The sequence below is a fragment of the Hypanus sabinus genome, chromosome 16, assembly GCF_030144855.1.
Source record: "Hypanus sabinus isolate sHypSab1 chromosome 16, sHypSab1.hap1, whole genome shotgun sequence".
NCBI lineage: Eukaryota > Metazoa > Chordata > Chondrichthyes > Myliobatiformes > Dasyatidae > Hypanus > Hypanus sabinus.
Genome location: NC_082721.1, coordinates 45145207 through 45164063, shown reverse-complemented (window position 1 = coordinate 45164063; position 18857 = coordinate 45145207). Strand labels below are relative to the sequence as shown.

At 50.3% G+C, this 18857-nt stretch overlaps 1 protein-coding gene across 1 annotated transcript in view; it reads left to right on the top strand.

Annotated features, from left to right (window-relative positions):
* LOC132406261 (procathepsin L-like) overlaps window positions 1-16189 on the top strand; it is a 53610-nt gene extending 37421 nt beyond the window's left edge. The window contains exons 5-8 of the mRNA XM_059991658.1: window positions 8800-9021; window positions 9510-9675; window positions 13858-13963; window positions 15785-16189. Of these exons, the coding sequence (XP_059847641.1) occupies window positions 8800-9021; window positions 9510-9675; window positions 13858-13963; window positions 15785-15884 (594 nt within the window). The 3' untranslated portion in view covers window positions 15885-16189. The remainder of the gene's footprint in view (window positions 1-8799; window positions 9022-9509; window positions 9676-13857; window positions 13964-15784) is intronic.
* The last annotated feature ends 2668 nt before the right edge of the window (window positions 16190-18857 follow it).

Below are 18857 nucleotides of genomic sequence, written 5' to 3'. Positions count from 1 at the left end.
AGGCGGATCCCGGAGTTCAGGCAAGGCAAGGCGGATCCCGGAGTTCAGGCAAGGCAAGGCGGATCCCGGAGTTCAGGCAAGGCAAGGCGGATCCCGGAGTTCAGGCAAGGCAAGGCGGATCCCGGAGTTCAGGCAAGGCAAGGCGGGATCCCAGAGTTCAGACAAGGCAAGGCGGATTCCAGAGTTCAGACAAGGCAAGGCGGGATCCCAGAGTTCAGGCAAGGCAAGGCGGGATCCCAGAGTTCAGGCAAGGCAAGGCGGATCCCAGAGTTCAGGCAAGGGAAGGCGGGATCCCAGAGTTCAGGCAAGGCAATGCGGATCCCAGAGTTCAGGCAAGGGAAGGCGGGATCCCGGAGTTCAGGCAAGGCAAGGCGGATCCCAGAGTTCAGGCAAGGCAAGGCGGGATCCCAGAGTTCAAGCAAGGCTGGATCGCAGAGTTCAAGGAAGGCGGGATCCCAGAGTTCAGGCAAGGCAAGGCGGATCCCAGAGTTCAGGCAAGGCAAGGCGGGATCCCAGAGTTCAAGCAAGGCTGGATCGCAGAGTTCAAGGAAGGCGGGATCCCAGAGTTCAGGCAAGGCAAGGCGGATCCCAGAGTTCAAGCAAGGCTGGATCCCAGAGTTCAGGCAAGGCAAGGCGGTATCCCAGAGTTCAGGCAAGGGAAGGCGGGATCCCGGAGTTCAGGCAAGGCAAGGCGGGATCCCGGAATTCAGGCAAGGCAAGGCGGGATCCCGGATTTCAGGGAAGGCAAGGCGGAATCCCAGAGTGCAGGCAAGGCAAGGCGGGATCCCAGAGTTCAGGCAAGGCATGGCGGGATCCCGAAGTTCAGGCAAGGCAAGGCGGATCCCAGAGTTCAGGCAAGGCAAGGCGGATCCCGGAGTTCAGGCAAGGCAAGGCTGGATCCCGGTGTTCAGGCAAGGCAAGGCGGGATCCCGGAGTTCAGGCAAGGCAAGGCGGGATCCCGGAGTTCAGGCAAGGCAAGGCGGAACCCGGAATTCAGGCAAGGAAAGGCGGATCCCGGAGTTTAGGCAAGGCAAGGCGGATCCCGGAGTTCTGGCAAGGCGGGATCCCTGAGTTCAGGCAAGGCAAGGCAAGGTGGATCCCAGAGTTCAGGCAAGGCAAGGCGGGATACCGGAGTACAGGCAAGGCAAGGAGGATCCCGGAGTTCAGGCAAGGCAAGGAGGATCCCGGAGTTCAGGCAAGGCAAGGCGGATCCCAGAGTTCAGGCAAGGCAAGGAGGATCCCGGAGTTCAGGCAAGGCGGGATCCCAGAGTTCAGCCAAGGCATGGCGGGATCCCAGAGTTCAGGCAAGGCGGATCCCGGAGTTCAGGCAAGGCAAGGCGGGATCCCGGAGTTCAGGCAAGGCTGGATCCCAGAGTTCAGACAAGGCAAGGCGGATCCCGGAGTTCAGGCAAGGCAAGGCGGGATCCCGGAGTTCAGGCAAGGCAAGGCTTGATCGCGGAGTTCAGGCAAGGCAAGGCGGGATCCTGGAGTTCAGGCAAGGCAAGGTGGGATCCCAGAGTTCAGACAAGGCAAGGCGGGATCCCAGAGTTCAGACAAGTCAAGGCTGGATCCTGGAGTTCAGGCAAGGCAAGGCGGGATCCCAGAGTTCAGACAAGGCAAGGCGGATCCCAGAGTTCAGGCAAGGCAAGGCGGATCCCGGAGTTCAGACAAGGCAAGGCGGATCCCGGAGTTCAGGCAAGGCAAGGCGGATCCCGGAGTTCAGGCAAGGCAAGGCGGATCCCGGAGTTCAGGCAAGGCAAGGCGGATCCCGGAGTTCAGGCAAGGCAAGGCGGATCCCGGAGTTCAGGCAAGGCAAGGCGGATCCCGGAGTTCAGGCAAGGCAAGGCGGGATCCCAGAGTTCAGACAAGGCAAGGCGGATTCCAGAGTTCAGACAAGGCAAGGCGGGATCCCAGAGTTCAGGCAAGGCAAGGCGGGATCCCAGAGTTCAGGCAAGGCAAGGCGGATCCCAGAGTTCAGGCAAGGGAAGGCGGGATCCCAGAGTTCAGGCAAGGCAATGCGGATCCCAGAGTTCAGGCAAGGGAAGGCGGGATCCCGGAGTTCAGGCAAGGCAAGGCGGATCCCAGAGTTCAGGCAAGGCAAGGCGGGATCCCAGAGTTCAGGCAAGGCAAGGCGGATCCCAGAGTTCAGGCAAGGGAAGGCGGGATCCCAGAGTTCAGGCAAGGCAAGGCGGGATCCCAGAGTTCAGGCAAGGCAAGGCGGGATCCCGGAGTTCAGGCAAGGCAAGGCAGGATCCCGGAGTTCAGCCAAGGCAAAGCGGATCCCGGAGTTCAGGCAAGGCAAGGCGGATCCCGGAGTTCAGGCAAGGCATGGCGGGATCCCGGAGTTCAGGCAAGGCAAGGCGGGATCCCAGAGTTCAAGCAAGGCAAGGCGGATCCCGGAATTCAGGCAAGGCAAGGCTTGATCGCGGAGTTCAGGCAAGGGGGATCCCGGAGTTCAGGCAAGGCAAGGCGGAATCCTGGAGTTCAGGCAAGGCAAGGCGGATCCCGGAGTTCAGGCAAGGCAAGGCGGATCCCGGATTTCAGGCAAGGCAAGGCAGATCCCGGAGTTCAGGCAAGGCAAGGCGGGATCCCGGAGTTCAGGCAAGGCAAGGCGGATCCCAGAGTTCAGGCAAGGCAAGGCGGATCCCGGAGTTCAGGCAAGGCAAGGCGGGATCCCGGAGTTCAGCCAAGGCAAGGTGGATCCCGGAGTTCAGGCAAGGCAAGGCGGGATCCTGGAGTTCAGGCATGGCTGGATCCCAGCGTTCAGGCAAGGCAAAGCTGGATCCCAGAGTTCAGGCAAGGCAAGGCGGATCCCGGAGTTCAGGCAAGGCAAGGCTTGATCGCGGAGTTCCGGCAAGGGGGATCCCAGAGTTCAGGCAAGGCAAGGCTTGATTGCGGAGTTCAGTCAAGGGGGATCCCAGAGTTCAGGCAAGGAAAGGCGGGATCCCAGAGTTCAGGCAAGGCAAGGCGGGATCCCGGAGTTCAGCCAAGGCAAGGTGGATCCCGGAGTTCAGGCAAGGCAAGGCGGGATCCTGGAGTTCAGGCATGGCTGGAACCCAGCGTTCAGGCAAGGCAAAGCTGGATCCCAGGCAAGGCATGGCGGTTCCCGGAGTTCAGGCAAGGCAAGGCTTGATCGCGGAGTTCCGGCAAGGGGGATCCCAGAGTTCAGGCAAGGCAAGGCTTGATCGCGGAGTTCAGTCAAGGGGGATCCCAGAGTTCAGGCAAGGAAAGGCGGGATCCCAGAGTTCAGGCAAGGCAAGGCGGGATCCCGGAGTTCAGGCAAGTCAAGGCGGGATCCCGGAGTTCAGGCAAGGCAAGGCGGGATCCCAGAGTTCAGGCAAGGCAAGGCGGGATCCCAGAATTCAGGCAAGGCAAGGCGGATCCCGGAGTTCAGGCAAGGCAAGGCGTGATCCCGGAGTTCAGGCAAGGCAAGGCGTGATCCCGGAGTTCAGGCAAGGCAAGGCGCGATCCCGGAGTTCAGGCAAGGCAAGGGGGATCCCGGAGTTCAGGCAAGGCAAGGCGGGATCCCGGAATTCAGGCAAGGCAAGGGGGATCCCGGAGTTCAGGCAAGGCAAGGCGAGATCCCGGAGTTCAGGCAAAGCAAGGCGGGATCCCAGAGTTCAGGCAAGGCAAGGCAGGATCCCGGAGTTCAGGCAAGGCAAGGCGGGATCCCAGAGTTCAGGCAAGGCAAGGCGGGATCCCGGAGTTCAGGCAAGGCAAGGCGGATCCCGGAGTTCAGGCAAGGCAAGGCGGGATCCCAGAGTTCAGGCAAGGCAAGGCGGGATCCCAGAGTTCAAGCAAGGCTGGATCCCAGAGTTCAGGCAAGGCATGGCGGGATCCCGAAGTTCAGGCAAGGCAAGGCGGATCCCAGAGTTCAGGCAAGGCAAGGTGGATCCCGGAGTTCAGGCAAGGCAAGGCTGGATCCCGGAGTTCAGGCAAGGCCAGGCGGGATCCCGGAGTTCAGGCAAGGCAAGGCGGGATCCCGGAGTTCAGGCAAGGCAAGGCGGATCCCGGAGTTCAGGCAAGGCAAGGCGGATCCCGGAGTTCAGGCAAGGCAAGGCGGATCCCGGAGTTCAGGCAAGGCGGGATCCCTGAGTTCAGGCAAGGCAAGGCGGATCCCAGAGTTCAGGCAAGGCAAGGAGGATCCCAGAGTTCAGGCAAGGCGGGATCCCAGAGTTCAGGCAAGGCAAGGCGGGATCCCGGAGTTCAGGCAAGGCAAGGCGGGATCCCAGAGTTCAAGCAAGGCGGGATCCCAGAGTTCAGGCAAGGCAGGCGGGATCCCAGAGTTCAGGCAAGGCAAGGCGGATCCCAGATTTCAGGCAAGGCAGGGCAGATCCCGGAGTTCAGGCAAGGCAAGGCAGATCCCAGAGTTCAGGCAAGGCAAGCCGGATCCCAGAATTCAGGCAAGGCAAGGCGGGATCCCAGAATTCAGGCAAGGCAAGGCGGGATCCCAGAGTTCAGGCAAGGCAAGGCGGGATCCCGGAGTTCAGGCAAGGCAAGGCGGGATCCCAGAGTTCAGGCAAGGCAAGGCGGGATCCCAGAGTTCAGGCAAGGCAAGGCGGGATCCCAGAGTTCAGGCAAGGCAAGGCGGGATCCCGGAGTTCAGGCAAGGCAAGGCAGATCCCGGAGTTCAGGCAAGGCAAGGCTGGATCCCGGAGTTCAGGCAAGGCAAGGCGGGATCCCGGAGTTCAGGCAAGGCAAGGCGGATCCCGGAGTTCAGGCAAGGCAAGGCTGGATCCCGTGTTCGGGCAAGGCAAGGCGGGATCCCGGAGTTCAGGCAAGGCAAGGCAGATCCCGGAGTTCAGGCAAGGCAAGGCAGATCCCGGAGTTCAGGGAAGTCCAGATCCCGGAGTTCAGGCAAGGCAAGGAGGATCCCGGAGTTCAGGCAAGGCGAGATCCCAGAGTTCAGCCAAGGCATGGCGGGATCCCAGAGTTCAGGCAAGGCGGATCCCGGAGTTCAGGCAAGGCAAGGCTGGATCCCGGAGTTCAGGCAAGGCAAGGCGGATCCCGGAGTTCAGGCAAGGCAAGGCGGATCCCAGAGTTCAGGCAAGGCAAGGCGGATCCCGGAGTTCAGGCAAGGCAAGGCGGATCCCAGAGTTCAGGCAAGGCAAGGCGGGATCCCGGAGTTCAGGCAAGGCAAGGCGGATCCCGGAGTTCAGGCAAGGCAAGGCTGATCCCGTTATTCAGGCAAGGCAAGGTGGATCCCGGAGTTCAGGCAAGGCAAGGTGGATCCCGGAGTTCAGGCAAGGCAAGGCGGATCCCGGAGTTCAGGCAAGGCAAGGCGGATCCCGGAGTTCAGGCAAGGCGGATCCCGGAGTTCAGGCAAGGCGGATCCCGGAGTTCAGGCATGGCGGATCCCGGAGTTCAGGCAAGGCGGATCCCGGAGTTCAGGCAAGGCAAGGCGGATCCCGGAGTTCAGGCAAGGCAAGGCGGATCCCGGAGTTCAGGCAAGGCAAGGCGGATCCCGAGTTCAGGCAAGGCAAGGCGGAACCCAGAGTTCAGGCAAGGCAAGGCGGATCCCGGAGTTCAGGCAAGGCAAGGCGGATCCCGGAGTTCAGGCAAGGCAAGGCGGGATCCCGGAGTTCAGGCAAGGCAAGGCGGGATCCCGGAGTTCAGGCAAGGCAAGGCGGGATCCCGGAGTTGAGGCAAGGCAAGGCGGGATCCCGGAGTTCAGGCAAGGCAAGGCAGATCCCGGAGTTCAGGCAAGGCAAGGCTGGATCCCGGAGTTCAGGCAAGGCAAGGCGGATCCCGGAGTTCAGGCAAGGCAAGGCTGGATCCCGGAGTTCAGGCAAGGCAAGGCGGGATCCCGGAGTTCAGGCAAGGCAAGGCGGGATCCCGGAGTTCAGGGAAGGCAAGGCAGATCCCGGAGTTCAGGCAAGGCAAGGCAGATCCCGGAGTTCAGGCAAGGCAAGGCAGATCCCGGAGTTCAGGCAAGGCTGGATCCCAGAGTTCAGCCAAGGCATGGCGGGATCCCAGAGTTCAGGCAAGGCGGATCCCGGAGTTCAGGCAAGGCAAGGCGGGATCGCGGAGTTCAGGCAAGGCGGATCCCGGAGTTCGGCAAGGCAAGGCTGGATCCCGGAGTTCAGGCAAGGCAAGGCGGATCCCGGAGTTCAGGCAAGGCAAGGCGGATCCCAGAGTTCAGGCAAGGCAAGGCGGATCCCGGAGTTCAGGCAAGGCAAGGCGGATCCCAGAGTTCAGGCAAGGCAAGGCGGGATCCCGGAGTTCAGGCAAGGCAAGGCGGGGTCCCGGAGTTCAGGCAAGGCAAGGCGGATCCCGTTATTCAGGCAAGGCAAGGTGGATCCCGGAGTTCAGGCAAGGCAAGGCGGATCCCGGAGTTCAGCCAAGGCAAGGCTTGATCGCTGAGTTCATGCAAGGCGGATCCCGGAGTTCAGGCAAGGCAAGGCGGATCCCAGAATTCAGGCAAGGCAAGGCGGGATCCCGGAGTTCAGGCAAGGCAAGGCGGGATCCCAGAGTTCAGGCAAGGCGGGATCCCAGAGTTCAGGCAAGGCAAGGCGGATCCCGGAGTTCAGGCAAGGCAAGGCGGATCCCGGAGTTCAGGCAAGGCAGGCGGGATCCCGGAGTTCAGGTAAGGCAAGGCGGATCCCAGATTTCAGGCAAGGCAGGGCAGATCCCGGAGTTCAGGCAAGGCAAGGCAGATGCCGGAGTTCAGGCAAGGCTGGGTCCCAGAGTTCAGGCAAGGCAAGTCGGGATCCCGGAGTTCAGGCAAGCAGGATCTTGGAGTTCACTGGGCATGTCGCATAACTCCTGGGCAGGGCGCAGTCTTCCCAGGCCGGTACACGGCAGACTGGGCAGGTCACGGGATACCTGGGTAGCTTGCAGTTTACAACTCGTCAGTAACGAGATAGGCAGGGGCAGAGACCTCTGGGCGGGCTGTCTAACCCCTAGGCAGTGTCCAGACCCAGGCAGGAACACAGGGGCCTGAGCATTTCACAGGGCTCCTGGGTAGGATGCAGGGTACAACCCGTCAATAGCAAGGGATAAGTTGGGGCAGAGACCTCTGGTCGGGCCACATAACTCCTAGGCAGGGACCGGACCTCTCAGGCAGGAACATGGGGGCCTGAGCAGGTCACAGGGCTCCTGGGTAGGATGCAGGGTACAACCTGTCAGGAGCGAGGGATGGAAAGGGGCAGAGACGCCACCAGGCAAAGGCAGTCCAGCTAGGCTTGCCCGACAGAGGCAAAGGATAGGAAGGGAACTAGGTCCAGGGTGTCTGCCAGGCTTACTCGAAGAACTCATTTTTAACTGGGGAACTCTAAGCCAGGACAACCCACAACTCCACTCAGTCCCAGAGCCCCCTCAGGCCAGCCGATGGGCATCAGGTGAGTCTCCTTGAGCCTCAACAAGCCACGATGATCCACAGGCGTGACTAATTGGGCTCAATGGCAAAAGGAGGGACGGCTACTAGACCCACAGTCCGGAGTCTATGGACTGGATCAAGAACCGGAATGCGGACTCCAGACCGGACCACAACAGAATGAGAAACAAATGTCAATTTTTCAGATCAAAGATTTTTCAACAGATCCATCCTTACTGAATCTGCAGTTTTTCTGTTTTTGATTGAAAGTTTAAAATATCGCTGAATATTGGAACAAATTAAAACAAGTTCAGATCCGTCATGCCTTCACAGCTGGCAGAGTCCAGCTCCATGCTTTGCCGCTTGAGAAAGACTGTTGGGATTTTTGGAGAAAGGGCCTCTGCATTCAGTTACTCCATGGCTGAATCATCATTCAGCTCTCTCTGTCTGACTGGACATTTAAGGGAATTGATTCCCAGTGAAATCCCTGGTTTAATCAGCTGTGTAAGTCTAGGGAAGACAACCTCCAGCTCATCAAACTCGTGAGATTGAGGCGCACTCCTACACCAAACCCCTGTTGTGCGGATGTTGTATAATTCGCTGCCCTGTTACAAATTGGTGCCATGAAATAACAGACTGTACACTGCATATGATTAAAGGAATTATATTCATGAATCTTAACTATAGTAAAGAATGACAAAAAGAAAAGGGCCCATTCTAATTAAACAGTCCAATGTGCACGTTGGAGCTCATCTTGAACTTCTCTGTCACTCACATGCTGGGCCCTCAGTCAGCGTGAACACCCACACCACCTTCTGAACGTCGCTCACAATCCATCTCCAACAGACGGGTCTCCCACTGGATCGTATGCTACGACCGGCTCTCTCCAGTGTCTTCTCTCTTCATCTCCTGACGAACAAAAGCCCAAGCCAGCCTTAGTGTCCCTCACCAGAGAAACCTCCCCTTAAACTGACCATCCTAATTGGATGGCACACATTTCTCCTCATCTCTTATCGTCAACCATAACCCAAACAAGCTGGAAAGGGAACAAGCTGCTCTTACAGAACTGCCAAAATGAAACACATACAGCATACAGTAAAAATAAAACCAGGGCATTACACAGTTAGATTGGCCTTTCGCACTGCCCTGGTCAGGATCATGAGTGGCCATTCCACCAGCTGCTCGAGTGCAACTCGATCGAACTCTTCAGGGACACTCAACAAAATCTCCTTTCCAGAGGTCAGTCTCAGATGACCCCAGTGTTTACTCTGTTCCTTTTCGCACAGACACTGCCTGATCTACTGAACGTTTTCTGTTTTTATTTAGAACTGAAGTTTGGTGTTCTTTAACCCATTTCTCCACTTGTCTCACCTTATTTTGCCCTTGAAGGAGTTCAGTACTTCTGAATAATCATGAAGACAAGGACTGGTGCACAGTACTGCTCCTCCTCCTCATCTCACTTTGAATCTTTGTGTATTTACTAGGGCCAATGTGGTTCTTGCTGGGCATTCAGCACAACTGGAGTACTGGAAGGACAGGTATTTAACAAAACAGGAAAGCTCATTTCCCTGAGTGAACAGTACCTGATGGACTGCAGCAGAACTGTGGGGAATGCAGGCTGTAATGGTGGATCTGTCATGGCCAGCTTCGCATTCATAAAAGATCAAGGAATTGCTTCCGAACAATCTTATCCATACATTGCAAAGGTAATGTTCCCTTTCCTTTCCTCCCATTCTTTGTACTTTCCAAATAACTGTCAAACTATTTGCTCAGCTTGACGGCTGGTAGAGCTGGTCCCACACAGCTGGAGAGACCCGGGTTCAATTCCCACTTCCAGCGTGCGATTTGTACAGTTGCTCCATGGTCTTGTGCGTTGCTTTTGGTGGCTAGGTTTTGCCCATGTTCTAAATAAATGCAAGCTGGTGGCTAATTAGAGACTGCACATTGCCCTCAGTGTATGGGCTACTGGTAGAATTTAAGTATGAATGATATGAATAAGGAGAATATAACAAATGAGTATGTATGCTTGATGGTCATCAACAGATTAAGTGGACTGAAAGACTCCTGTGATGCATGATTCTATGATAATATCTCATGTTAGAAAGAGATTCCTGCAAAGTTGTCTCATTGGTGCCACACATTTCCTGGCCTTCACTTGGATTTCATATGTACTGACTGGCGTCTTTCCCTTTAGAATGGTGATTGTAAATTCGAACAGAGTGACATTGTTGCCACTTGCAAGGGTGTCACGCAGATTCGGAAAGACTCCGAAGTGGATTTAGCTGCAGCAGTGGCCACTGTTGGACCGATTTCAGCTGGCATCGACGCAGAGCACAGATCCTTCATGTTGTACAAATCAGGTAAGGAGCAGGATTTGCAGGTAAGGTTGAAAAGGAGACAAAAGGAGAAAAATTCAGGTGTGGGTTTGGTGACACTAAACCTTAATTTCAAGAATAGAAAATGTTTAGCAGGGCAGACAGCATTTGTGGAAAGAGAAACAGAATTAACCTTCCGAAACTTGTATCTGGGAACAAGATTCTATTCTGTTTTTTTTATTGGGAGAAGTAAATTGGCTCAAATCTGCTTGCAGAACTAAGCTAAGAACAATGCACAGGCCAAAATAGCTGACCAAAGTTCCTCCAAAATTAGTCTTGGGCTTCAGCTTATTAATTTGGGGCAGCTCTGTTTTAAAGAATTTTTATTATTTTTCAGCATCTGGTCATTGCTGGCATTTATTGCCTATCCCTCATTGCCCCCTGAGATGGTGTTGCTGAGCCACCTATCTCCGAAAGCCTTCCTCAACTACTTAGGGATCAAACAGATGGTTGTGTAAGCACTCACATTTTGGCCAGTTCGGGTAAGGGCAGCAGATGTTGGCCAGCCAAGGGAGGAAACCCATACATTCACAAGGAGAATGTGCAAACTCCACAAAGAGAGATCCCAAGGTGAGGATTGGACCTGGCTCCTAGGAGTTGTGAGGCACTGGTAGTGCTAACTGCACCAATTTGCCAGCAATGTTCACAGCTTGTGAACAAATAATAATGGAACATCCATCTGAGTGATATACAGGACATTCTTTTGCCTAAAATGTCCATTTTCAGAGGAGGAAAGTAGCAGCATTTTCTTTCTTCACCTTCGTTTTCTTCCATCAGAATCCATGAAGTGGGGTCACTTCACTGCGTTGGTGGGGTAGGGGAGGAACTCTTGGCCAGCTGGGAAAGATAATTATGGAATATCACTCTGCTTCCCAAATTACCCTTGAATTTAGTGGCTTGCTAGATAATTTCAAACAGCAGTTAAACTTCCGTGACACTGGTAAGTCCGGTGTTAACACCAGAACCCAGGTGGGGATAGCAAAGCCCTTCCTTCAAGAACTTTAGTGAATTAGAGGACATTTTATGATAACATGGTTGTTCAATCATTCTAAATTTTCATTCCTGTTAGATTTTTGATAAGCAACGTGATGAAAGCTTATGGGAACTGAGTGCTGATGTAGTTCAGCCATGTTCACTTGATAAGCTACAGCAATCTCCCGGGGCCAAGTGACCTTTCTGTTTTATGTTCAGGTGGATTCCTAAGAAGACCAGCCAAGTTTCCATGTTTTGCCCATTCAATCTCAAACCCTACACCAGTACTTTGAATCACCTTGTCTGTGGTTACTGCAGTCATGAGGGATCAATTTGCCTCTGTCGTTAGTTGGGATGCCATGGATCATTGTACAGGATAAAGGAAAACTGGAAGGAGAGGGATAGATCAGAATACAACGGAACTGCAGAATAACAGAAACTCCTGGACACCAAAGGAGCCCATTCATACTATTGTGCCAGTGCTGATCAACAAAGAAGGAATCTACCTTTCTACGCTTGTTACAAAGCCCTCTTGACTATGGCTCTTGCACTGCACATCCAAAAATAGGCTTAAGGTGATGAGAGTTTCTGCCTCCATCACCTTTACAGTGAGGGGTGGACTACTGACCTATGAGGAACCCCACTGGCAATGATATTACAGTCGCAAAAGGACTCATCAACCATTGTCCTTTTCTCCCTGAACCTGAGTATATTTTAGTTCCAATCTGCCACTTTCCCTTTAATCTTGTTTTTCACTTTATGGACAGGATGTGACAAGAACAGTAATTTGAGAAACACTAGAACTTACCGGTATCACAGTTTATCAATAAGCGTCCCTTTTCTCCCCCATCCTGTTCACTGTGCACCTTGTCTTGTCATCTCTCTCTCTCTCTCTCACACACACACGCGCACACACGCACACCTTCTTCTGCCAGCTGTCCTGGTGTTTCATACTCCCATGAGACTTCAGTTAGTGAAACTGGTTCAGTTATGGAGCTGTTTCCTGAGATACTGGAATGCCAGGCTGCATGGCCAATGCTAAAACCCACTGCTTGCAGAGAATTGTCGTTGTAGATTGCGGATTCTGACAAAATCCCAGCCATCTTGAGAAGAAAAGGAAGACATAAGAAAGGAAGAATAAGCTGTTTTGTGGATGATCTGTAAGAAGTTACCTGGGTCAACAAAAACCTCTGGCACCATTTTTGCTCGCTCCTCCCACAAGCTTTTCTTTAGGGGAAGACATTTAGTCTGAAACTCCTTCTGAAATACTTCCCATTACTTTGAGACAGATGTGACTTCAAGTTGTTCTTTTTCAGCTGGAAGGTTGTGACCTAAGCTTCTGTGAGAAAATGCAACATCTCCACTGAACCCTGGGGGTCTCTCACACATGACCCCCGGAAGATCAGAATCTGATGTAGGTGTAGCATCTGTGCCCCCAATTTACCCCATTTGCCTAGGATGAACCACCATCACCCTGCCAACAGTGCAATACTTTGGTGTAAATACGGTGTAATGCTCCCCCAGTACACGCTCGCAGCACAAATATCAGACAATACACCAAAGGCGAATAAATAATTACAATTTTATAGTTGCCACCGGCGTCCAGTATCCGCCACCCTGGAATCGCTGTCCGCTCATCACACGTCCGTCCTCCTCGCTCGCCTCCCCAAAAAAAGACTACAAACTCTTGCTCCGTTCACACATACAAGATAGCATAACAATTCTCCATTGGTTAGTTCCCCCTTATCTGCAGTTATATCCCAAACATTCCAGACACAGAAACCCATTACAGCATTAAGTAAGATTACAGAGAAGCCATTTCATTATAACAATACAGAAAAGTCATTTTGTTAGCTTGAACAGTTAATGGTACTGAGAGCACTGCATATGTGTGGAGCTGAAGGAGATTGGGAAAATCTTAAGGACCTGAGTTATAGAGAAAGGTTCAATAGGTTAGGATTTTGTTTGCTAGAACATTGAAGACTGAGGAGAGATTTGATAGAGGAGGGGTACAGATAAGGTAAATGCAAGCAGTCTTCTTTGCACTCAGGTTGGCTGAGACTACAACTGGAGATCATGGATTAAGGGTGTGTGGTGAACTATGTGCCTGTCGGGACACGCCCCTGCTGACTGCTCCTGTGGCTCCTCCTACAGGCCCCTGTATAAAGGAGACCTGCGGCCTGACGCTCGGCCTCAGTCTCCAAGACCTTGTATGATAGACACTCACTCCTGGTTCCTTCTTCCAGTCAATAAAAGCCGATATCTCGCCTACGTCTCAGTGTGAGTTATTGATGGTGCATCAGGGTGGAAGGTGAAATGTTTAAGGGGAACATGAGAGAGAACATTCAGAGGGTAGTGAGAATGTAGTAGGTGCTGCCAGTGAAAGTGGTGGATGGGGGGTTGATTTCAAAATTTAAGAGAAATTTGGATAGCTACACAGATAAGGAAGGGTATTGAGAACTATAGTCTGAGTGCAGTTCAATGGGACTAGGCAAATTGATGGTTTGGCGTGGACTAGATGGGTCAATGGGCCATTTTCTGTGCTGTAGTGTTCTATGTCACCACTCACAGTAGAGAAGGAGCATTTGGGTGGTTTGTGTACTGGGGGCACACAGCAGTTCTGGGAAGGCAGCAGGAGAGGACCCAGCTTGGCAGCCCCATCAGTGGAGGAGACTGCAATTCCATCCATCACTGGCATCATTATCCGCCTCAGAACCCAAGTCATCCCCAGCTCTGAGGGGCTGCCAAAGAATCAGGAGCAAAAAGAAAAGGGCTTTGGGATTCTACACCATTAAGGCTGGAAAGAAATTGGATGATCAACATGGTCAGCATTGACGAAAAGAGGTCAGTGAGAGAGAAGTCCCTTCTTACCCCTCCAGTGGTTTTCAGTTGAGATCCTGAATAGACACATCTACCTATTAAACCAGATTTTACAATGTCAGAGGAAAGACCTTTCCTTGCTATGATTCCTTAAATAAGATGTGAGTGAGCCCAGGAAGTGGAGATGTAATGAATTCACATCAAACTTTTACTCCATTCTGATCTCTCCGCAACCCAGCTCTGCAGTTCGCTGGTTTTGCCTTTGGCTACCTCATGTGGGATTTTATAATTCCAACATAGATTTCCAATATTGTGGAATTTGTCACATTGATGTGTAATTACATGATAACATGCAATTTTTAAAATTTTCTGCAGGAATATTTTATGAGCCTCACTGCAGTACTGTGGACCTTGATCATGGAATTTTGGTGGTTGGATATGGAATGGAAAATCAGAAGCCATATTGGATAGTAAAGAACAGGTATGATGCCATGTGGGGATTGGAGACTGCATCTAGCATAAGTTGATCTAAACTCAAAGTTTGATTTTATTTATAATGAAGTAATGAAAATATGAAGTTACTTGGTAACAAAAAAAATGAAAATGCTGTGAGAAATCAGCAAGACAGGTGGCATCTGTGCAAAGAAGAACTGTCAATGTTCCTGGTCTGCAACTTTTTGTGCTACTGACAAGTTTAAAAAATACTTTTCAATTCCCTCCAGCTAAGATTTATACCAACGTAATTAGATTTCACAGAAGATGCACTAGGGACATTTAAAAGACTCTTAGATAAGCCCATGAATGAAAGAAAAATAGAGCGCTATGTGGGAAGGAAATGTTAGATTGAGCTTATAGTAGGTTAAAGAGTTAGCACAACATCACGGGCCAAAGGGCCCGTACAGTGCTTGGGGCATCAAAGTTCGGAGTTCAATTCTCACGTCCTCTGTAGGTAGTTTGTACGTCCTCCCTGTGAATGTGTAGGTTTCCCCTGGGTGCTCCAGTTTCCTCCCACAGCACAAAGACTTACCAATTAGTAGGTTAATTGGTCATTATAAATTGCCCTGTGATTAGATTAGGGTTAATTTAGTGGGTTGCTGGCAGCACAGTTCAAAGAGCCAAATTCACGCTGTATCTCTAAATAAAAACCAGAGAGTCTGCAGAGAGATATAGATAGATTAAGTGAGTGGGCAAGGGTCTGCCAGATGGAGTACAATGTTTGTAATGTGAAGTCATCCACTTTGGAAGGAAAATGTAAGAGCAGATTATGACTTAAATGGTTAAAAAAAAACTACAACATGCTGCTGCGCCGAGGGACTTGGGAATGTTTGTGCATGAATCACAAAATGTTGGCCTGCAGGCTATCAAGAAGGCAAATGAAATGTTGGCCTTCATTGCTAGAGGGATTGAATTTAAGAGCAGGGAGGTCATGCTGCAACTATACAGGCTACCAGTGAGACCGCACCTGCAGTACTGCGGGCAGTTCTGGTATCCATACTTGAAGAATCCATCAATAGAACCCTTACTATCCTGGACATGCCCTCTTCTCATCCCTACCATCAAAGAGGAGGTACAGGAGCCTTAAAACACACACTCAACATTTTAGGGACAGCTTCTTCCTCTCCACCATCAGATTTCTGAACGGTCCATACGCTCACTGTTCCTCTTTTGTATTATCTATCTACTTATAACTTATGGTAATTTTTATGTCTTGCACTGTACTGCTGCCACAAACAAATTTTATGACGTATGTCAGTTGATGCTGATTTTGATACTAAGCATGGTGAAAAATGCAGAAATCTGCGGATGACGAGGTTTTGATCCCTGGCAGATTTTTGTTGGGTACTCTCAGCAAAGACGTGGAGGCGATAAATGACATTAAGGTAGAGATCAGCAATGATCCTGTTAAAGGATCCTGGGCAAAATGGCCTTTTTACAATGGTTCTATCCCAGTGACTGCCGTCCTGCCACCTGCCTTTACTGTCAAGCACAATTTCACCTGCATATTTTGTTTACATGAGATTTTTGAATAAATGACTCATCAGAATGTTAATACAAAACTGTTTATTTGTTATACAGGGAATGGTGGGGGACTGGAATACACTGCCGGCTGGTAGTAGATGCAGATAAGATGGAGGCACTTAGAAAGGCTGTGAGGATGCAGAGAATTGAGGGATATGGTCCATGCTCAGGTAGAATGGGTTAGTTTAATAAAGTGTCATTAGCTTAATTAGTTAGCACAACGTTGTGGGCTGAAGGGCTCATTCCTATACTATTCTAACTTCTGTGTTCTTTGTTACTTCAGCTGGGGATCAAACTGGGGCAATAAAGGATATGTCCACATGGCGAAGGACATGGATAACAACTGTGGAATTGCTTCAAATGCCGTTTATCCTGAAGTGTGAGTGTTCAAGCATATCACATGGAATGGACAAAGGGGCCACTTGTCAGCCGGAGCTGCTTCTTCACACCATTGTTACTGCTGCATATTTTCATTTAACATTGTCACAGCCTGTTATGAATACAAAATTTTAAACAAAAACAAAACTCCTATCATTAAGAGGGCTGAAATCTATCATACATGTTGAAGTGTTATCATAAAACATTAAGAAATTTGCTAGGCACAGGTGATTCTGCATTGCTATGCTAAATGATGACAATGTTCATAGTATAATAGTAATAATAATGAATATTTAATTGATCCTGAGTAGGAAATTCTTCTGTTACCCCAACGACATTTAAACACACTTAGCGGCGTGCAGACTTAACTAATGATAATGTACACAATAATAACGTACCAATGTGCATTCATGTGCAATAATAATGTATGAAATAATAAAGGAGAGACTATTGTACTATGTTGTGTGTTCTCCTGTTGCACAGAGATGATCTGTTTTATATGCTTATCGCATTTGGTAGGAAAGATTTTCTGTAATGATCCTTGTGACAGTGAAGCTGAATTAGTCTGCTTGAAAAGATGCCCCACTGCTTATTCAGTAGGAATGGAGAGGATGTGCCAGATAGTCCATGATAGATAACAGTTTGTTTAGTGATCTCCTCTCCACCACTAACTCAAAAGAGTCTGGGTTGTAACCAAGGGTGGATCCAGCGTTTCTGATGGGTTTATTTAGTCTTTTTGCATTATCCTCACTGATGCTGCTCCCCCAACATAAAGCCACAAAGAAGACCGCACTCGCTACAACAGACTGGCAAACGATCTCCAGCATCCTGCTGCCCACATTGAAGGATCTCAGCTTCTGTAGAAAATAGAGTCTGCTCATCCCCTTCTTGTGAACAGCCTTGGTGTTGGCTTTCCAGTCACGTCTGTTGTCGGGGTGAACACCCAAAAACTTGTACTCCTCCATCACTGCAACTCTTTCTTCCAGAATGTCTACAGGACCCACCACAGTCCTCTTCCTCCTAACATCAATCCCCCTGGTTTTGGCCACACCAGGTGATTCTTGTCCTCTGTACTCCAACTCCTGGCCATCTCTGATACACTCAACCACCACAGAGTCATCTGAGAACTTCTGCAAGCGTCAAGGCTCAGAGTTGTACTGAAAGTCTGAGGTGTACAGTGTGAACAGAAACAGAACAGTCCCTTGTGGTGCTTCAGTGCCTCTCACCACCACCTCAGACAGAGAATTAGCCAGCCTGTACAGAGCTATGTAATAAAACTAGTCAGTGTTTAGTTGTTGTGCCTTTTCACTGGTCTCAGTTTGCCCCTGCTTGTTCATTCATAACCTGGAATCAGCCATTACACACCCAGTTCTTGCCTGCTTAGCATTGCATGGAGACCCCAAAGACCTGTTCTCATCTGTTTGGAAGAGCCTGTGTCTCACAGCTCCAGCCATTCAGATTTGATTTCCACTTTGGGTGCTGTCTGTGTGGAATTTGCATGTTCTTCCTGTGACCAGCTTGATCCTGCAGTTTTCTCCCACATCCCAAATGCATGTCGGTTGGAAGGTTAATTGGCCACTGTAAATTGGCCCTTGTGTGTAGGTGGGTGGTTGATCCTGGGGTGGTGGAAACTGATGGGAATCAGGGACAGTAAAATGGAATTGGTGCAGGATTGATTAAAAAATGCCGGTTTGTTGGTTGATCTTAACTAAGAGTGTCGAAGAATCTGTCTTGTGCTGTGTGATTCTACCTGCATATCCAAGTTTAGTGTTCATGTGCACATTGATGTTATCCAGCTCCATTTCAGCACAAATCCCTCTCAACTTCTGATGCCTCAGTGATTAATCAATATTTGGTTTTTAAACATTTACATCTAAATATAGACAAGACGGTTACCTTTAGCCCAATCTGCCTTTACCTCTATCTTCTGCCATCAATTTTATTCAGCTCCTGGGACACTGTCTCAGGCCAAACTAGGTCTTTGACACAGTGGAACTCTATTTGATCCTGAGGAGAACTTCTGACCTCACATCTCCATTACAAACTGCACATTCATAATTTCACCTTTCCAGGGTACATGGGATAAAAGGTTGTACAAAACTAGATGTAACTTCACTCCCTGCAAACTGATGACTGTGTGCACATACTCTACTCTCTAAGTTTTCAGGTGACACCACCAGTATTTGAAGTGAAGATAAGCTGAAGTACAGAAAGTCTAGTGATATGGTGTCATGACATCAACCTTTTCCTCAATCTCAGCAAAACTGATCATTGACTTCAGGAAGGGGGTAGTGCATACATTTTTGTTTACATCAACAGTGCTGAGGTTGAATTGAGATGGTTGAGAGCATTAGGTTTTTAGGAGTGAGCGTCACCAATAGCCTGCCATGGTCCAACCATGTAGACACAAAGGCCAAGACCGCTACTTCCTTGGGAAGCTAAAGAATTTTGGCATGTCCCCTTTGACCCTCATCAATTTTTATATATGCACCTGAGAAAACAAAGGTATCTGGGCTTGGTACGGCAAGTCTGAGACTGCAGAAACACCACTTAGCATATGATGGAAACTAGCTTCCCCTCCATGGACTCCATGTAATTCTAACAGCTTATTCTGCATTCTGTTATCAGTTTCCCTTTTACTACCTTAATGCACTGATGTAATGAATTTATCTGCATGGATGGCATGCAAAACGAAGTTTATCATTGTACCTCAGTACACGTGATAGCAATAAACCAATCAGCAATAACTAAGTACCCTTTACTTCGACTTTGAGACCTATTTTTATGTCCTTTCACAGTGCCAGACTTAAATCCTGGAAATAATTGTCCAAACACACAGCACAAGTTCATTCACTGTAAGGACACCACTCACCACCATCTGTAGCTCTCTTCAGTCTTATGCAGTAACTGTCTCATACTAGACAGTGATGCAGCCTGTTAGAATGCTCTCCATGGTACAACGATAAACGTTTTTGAGT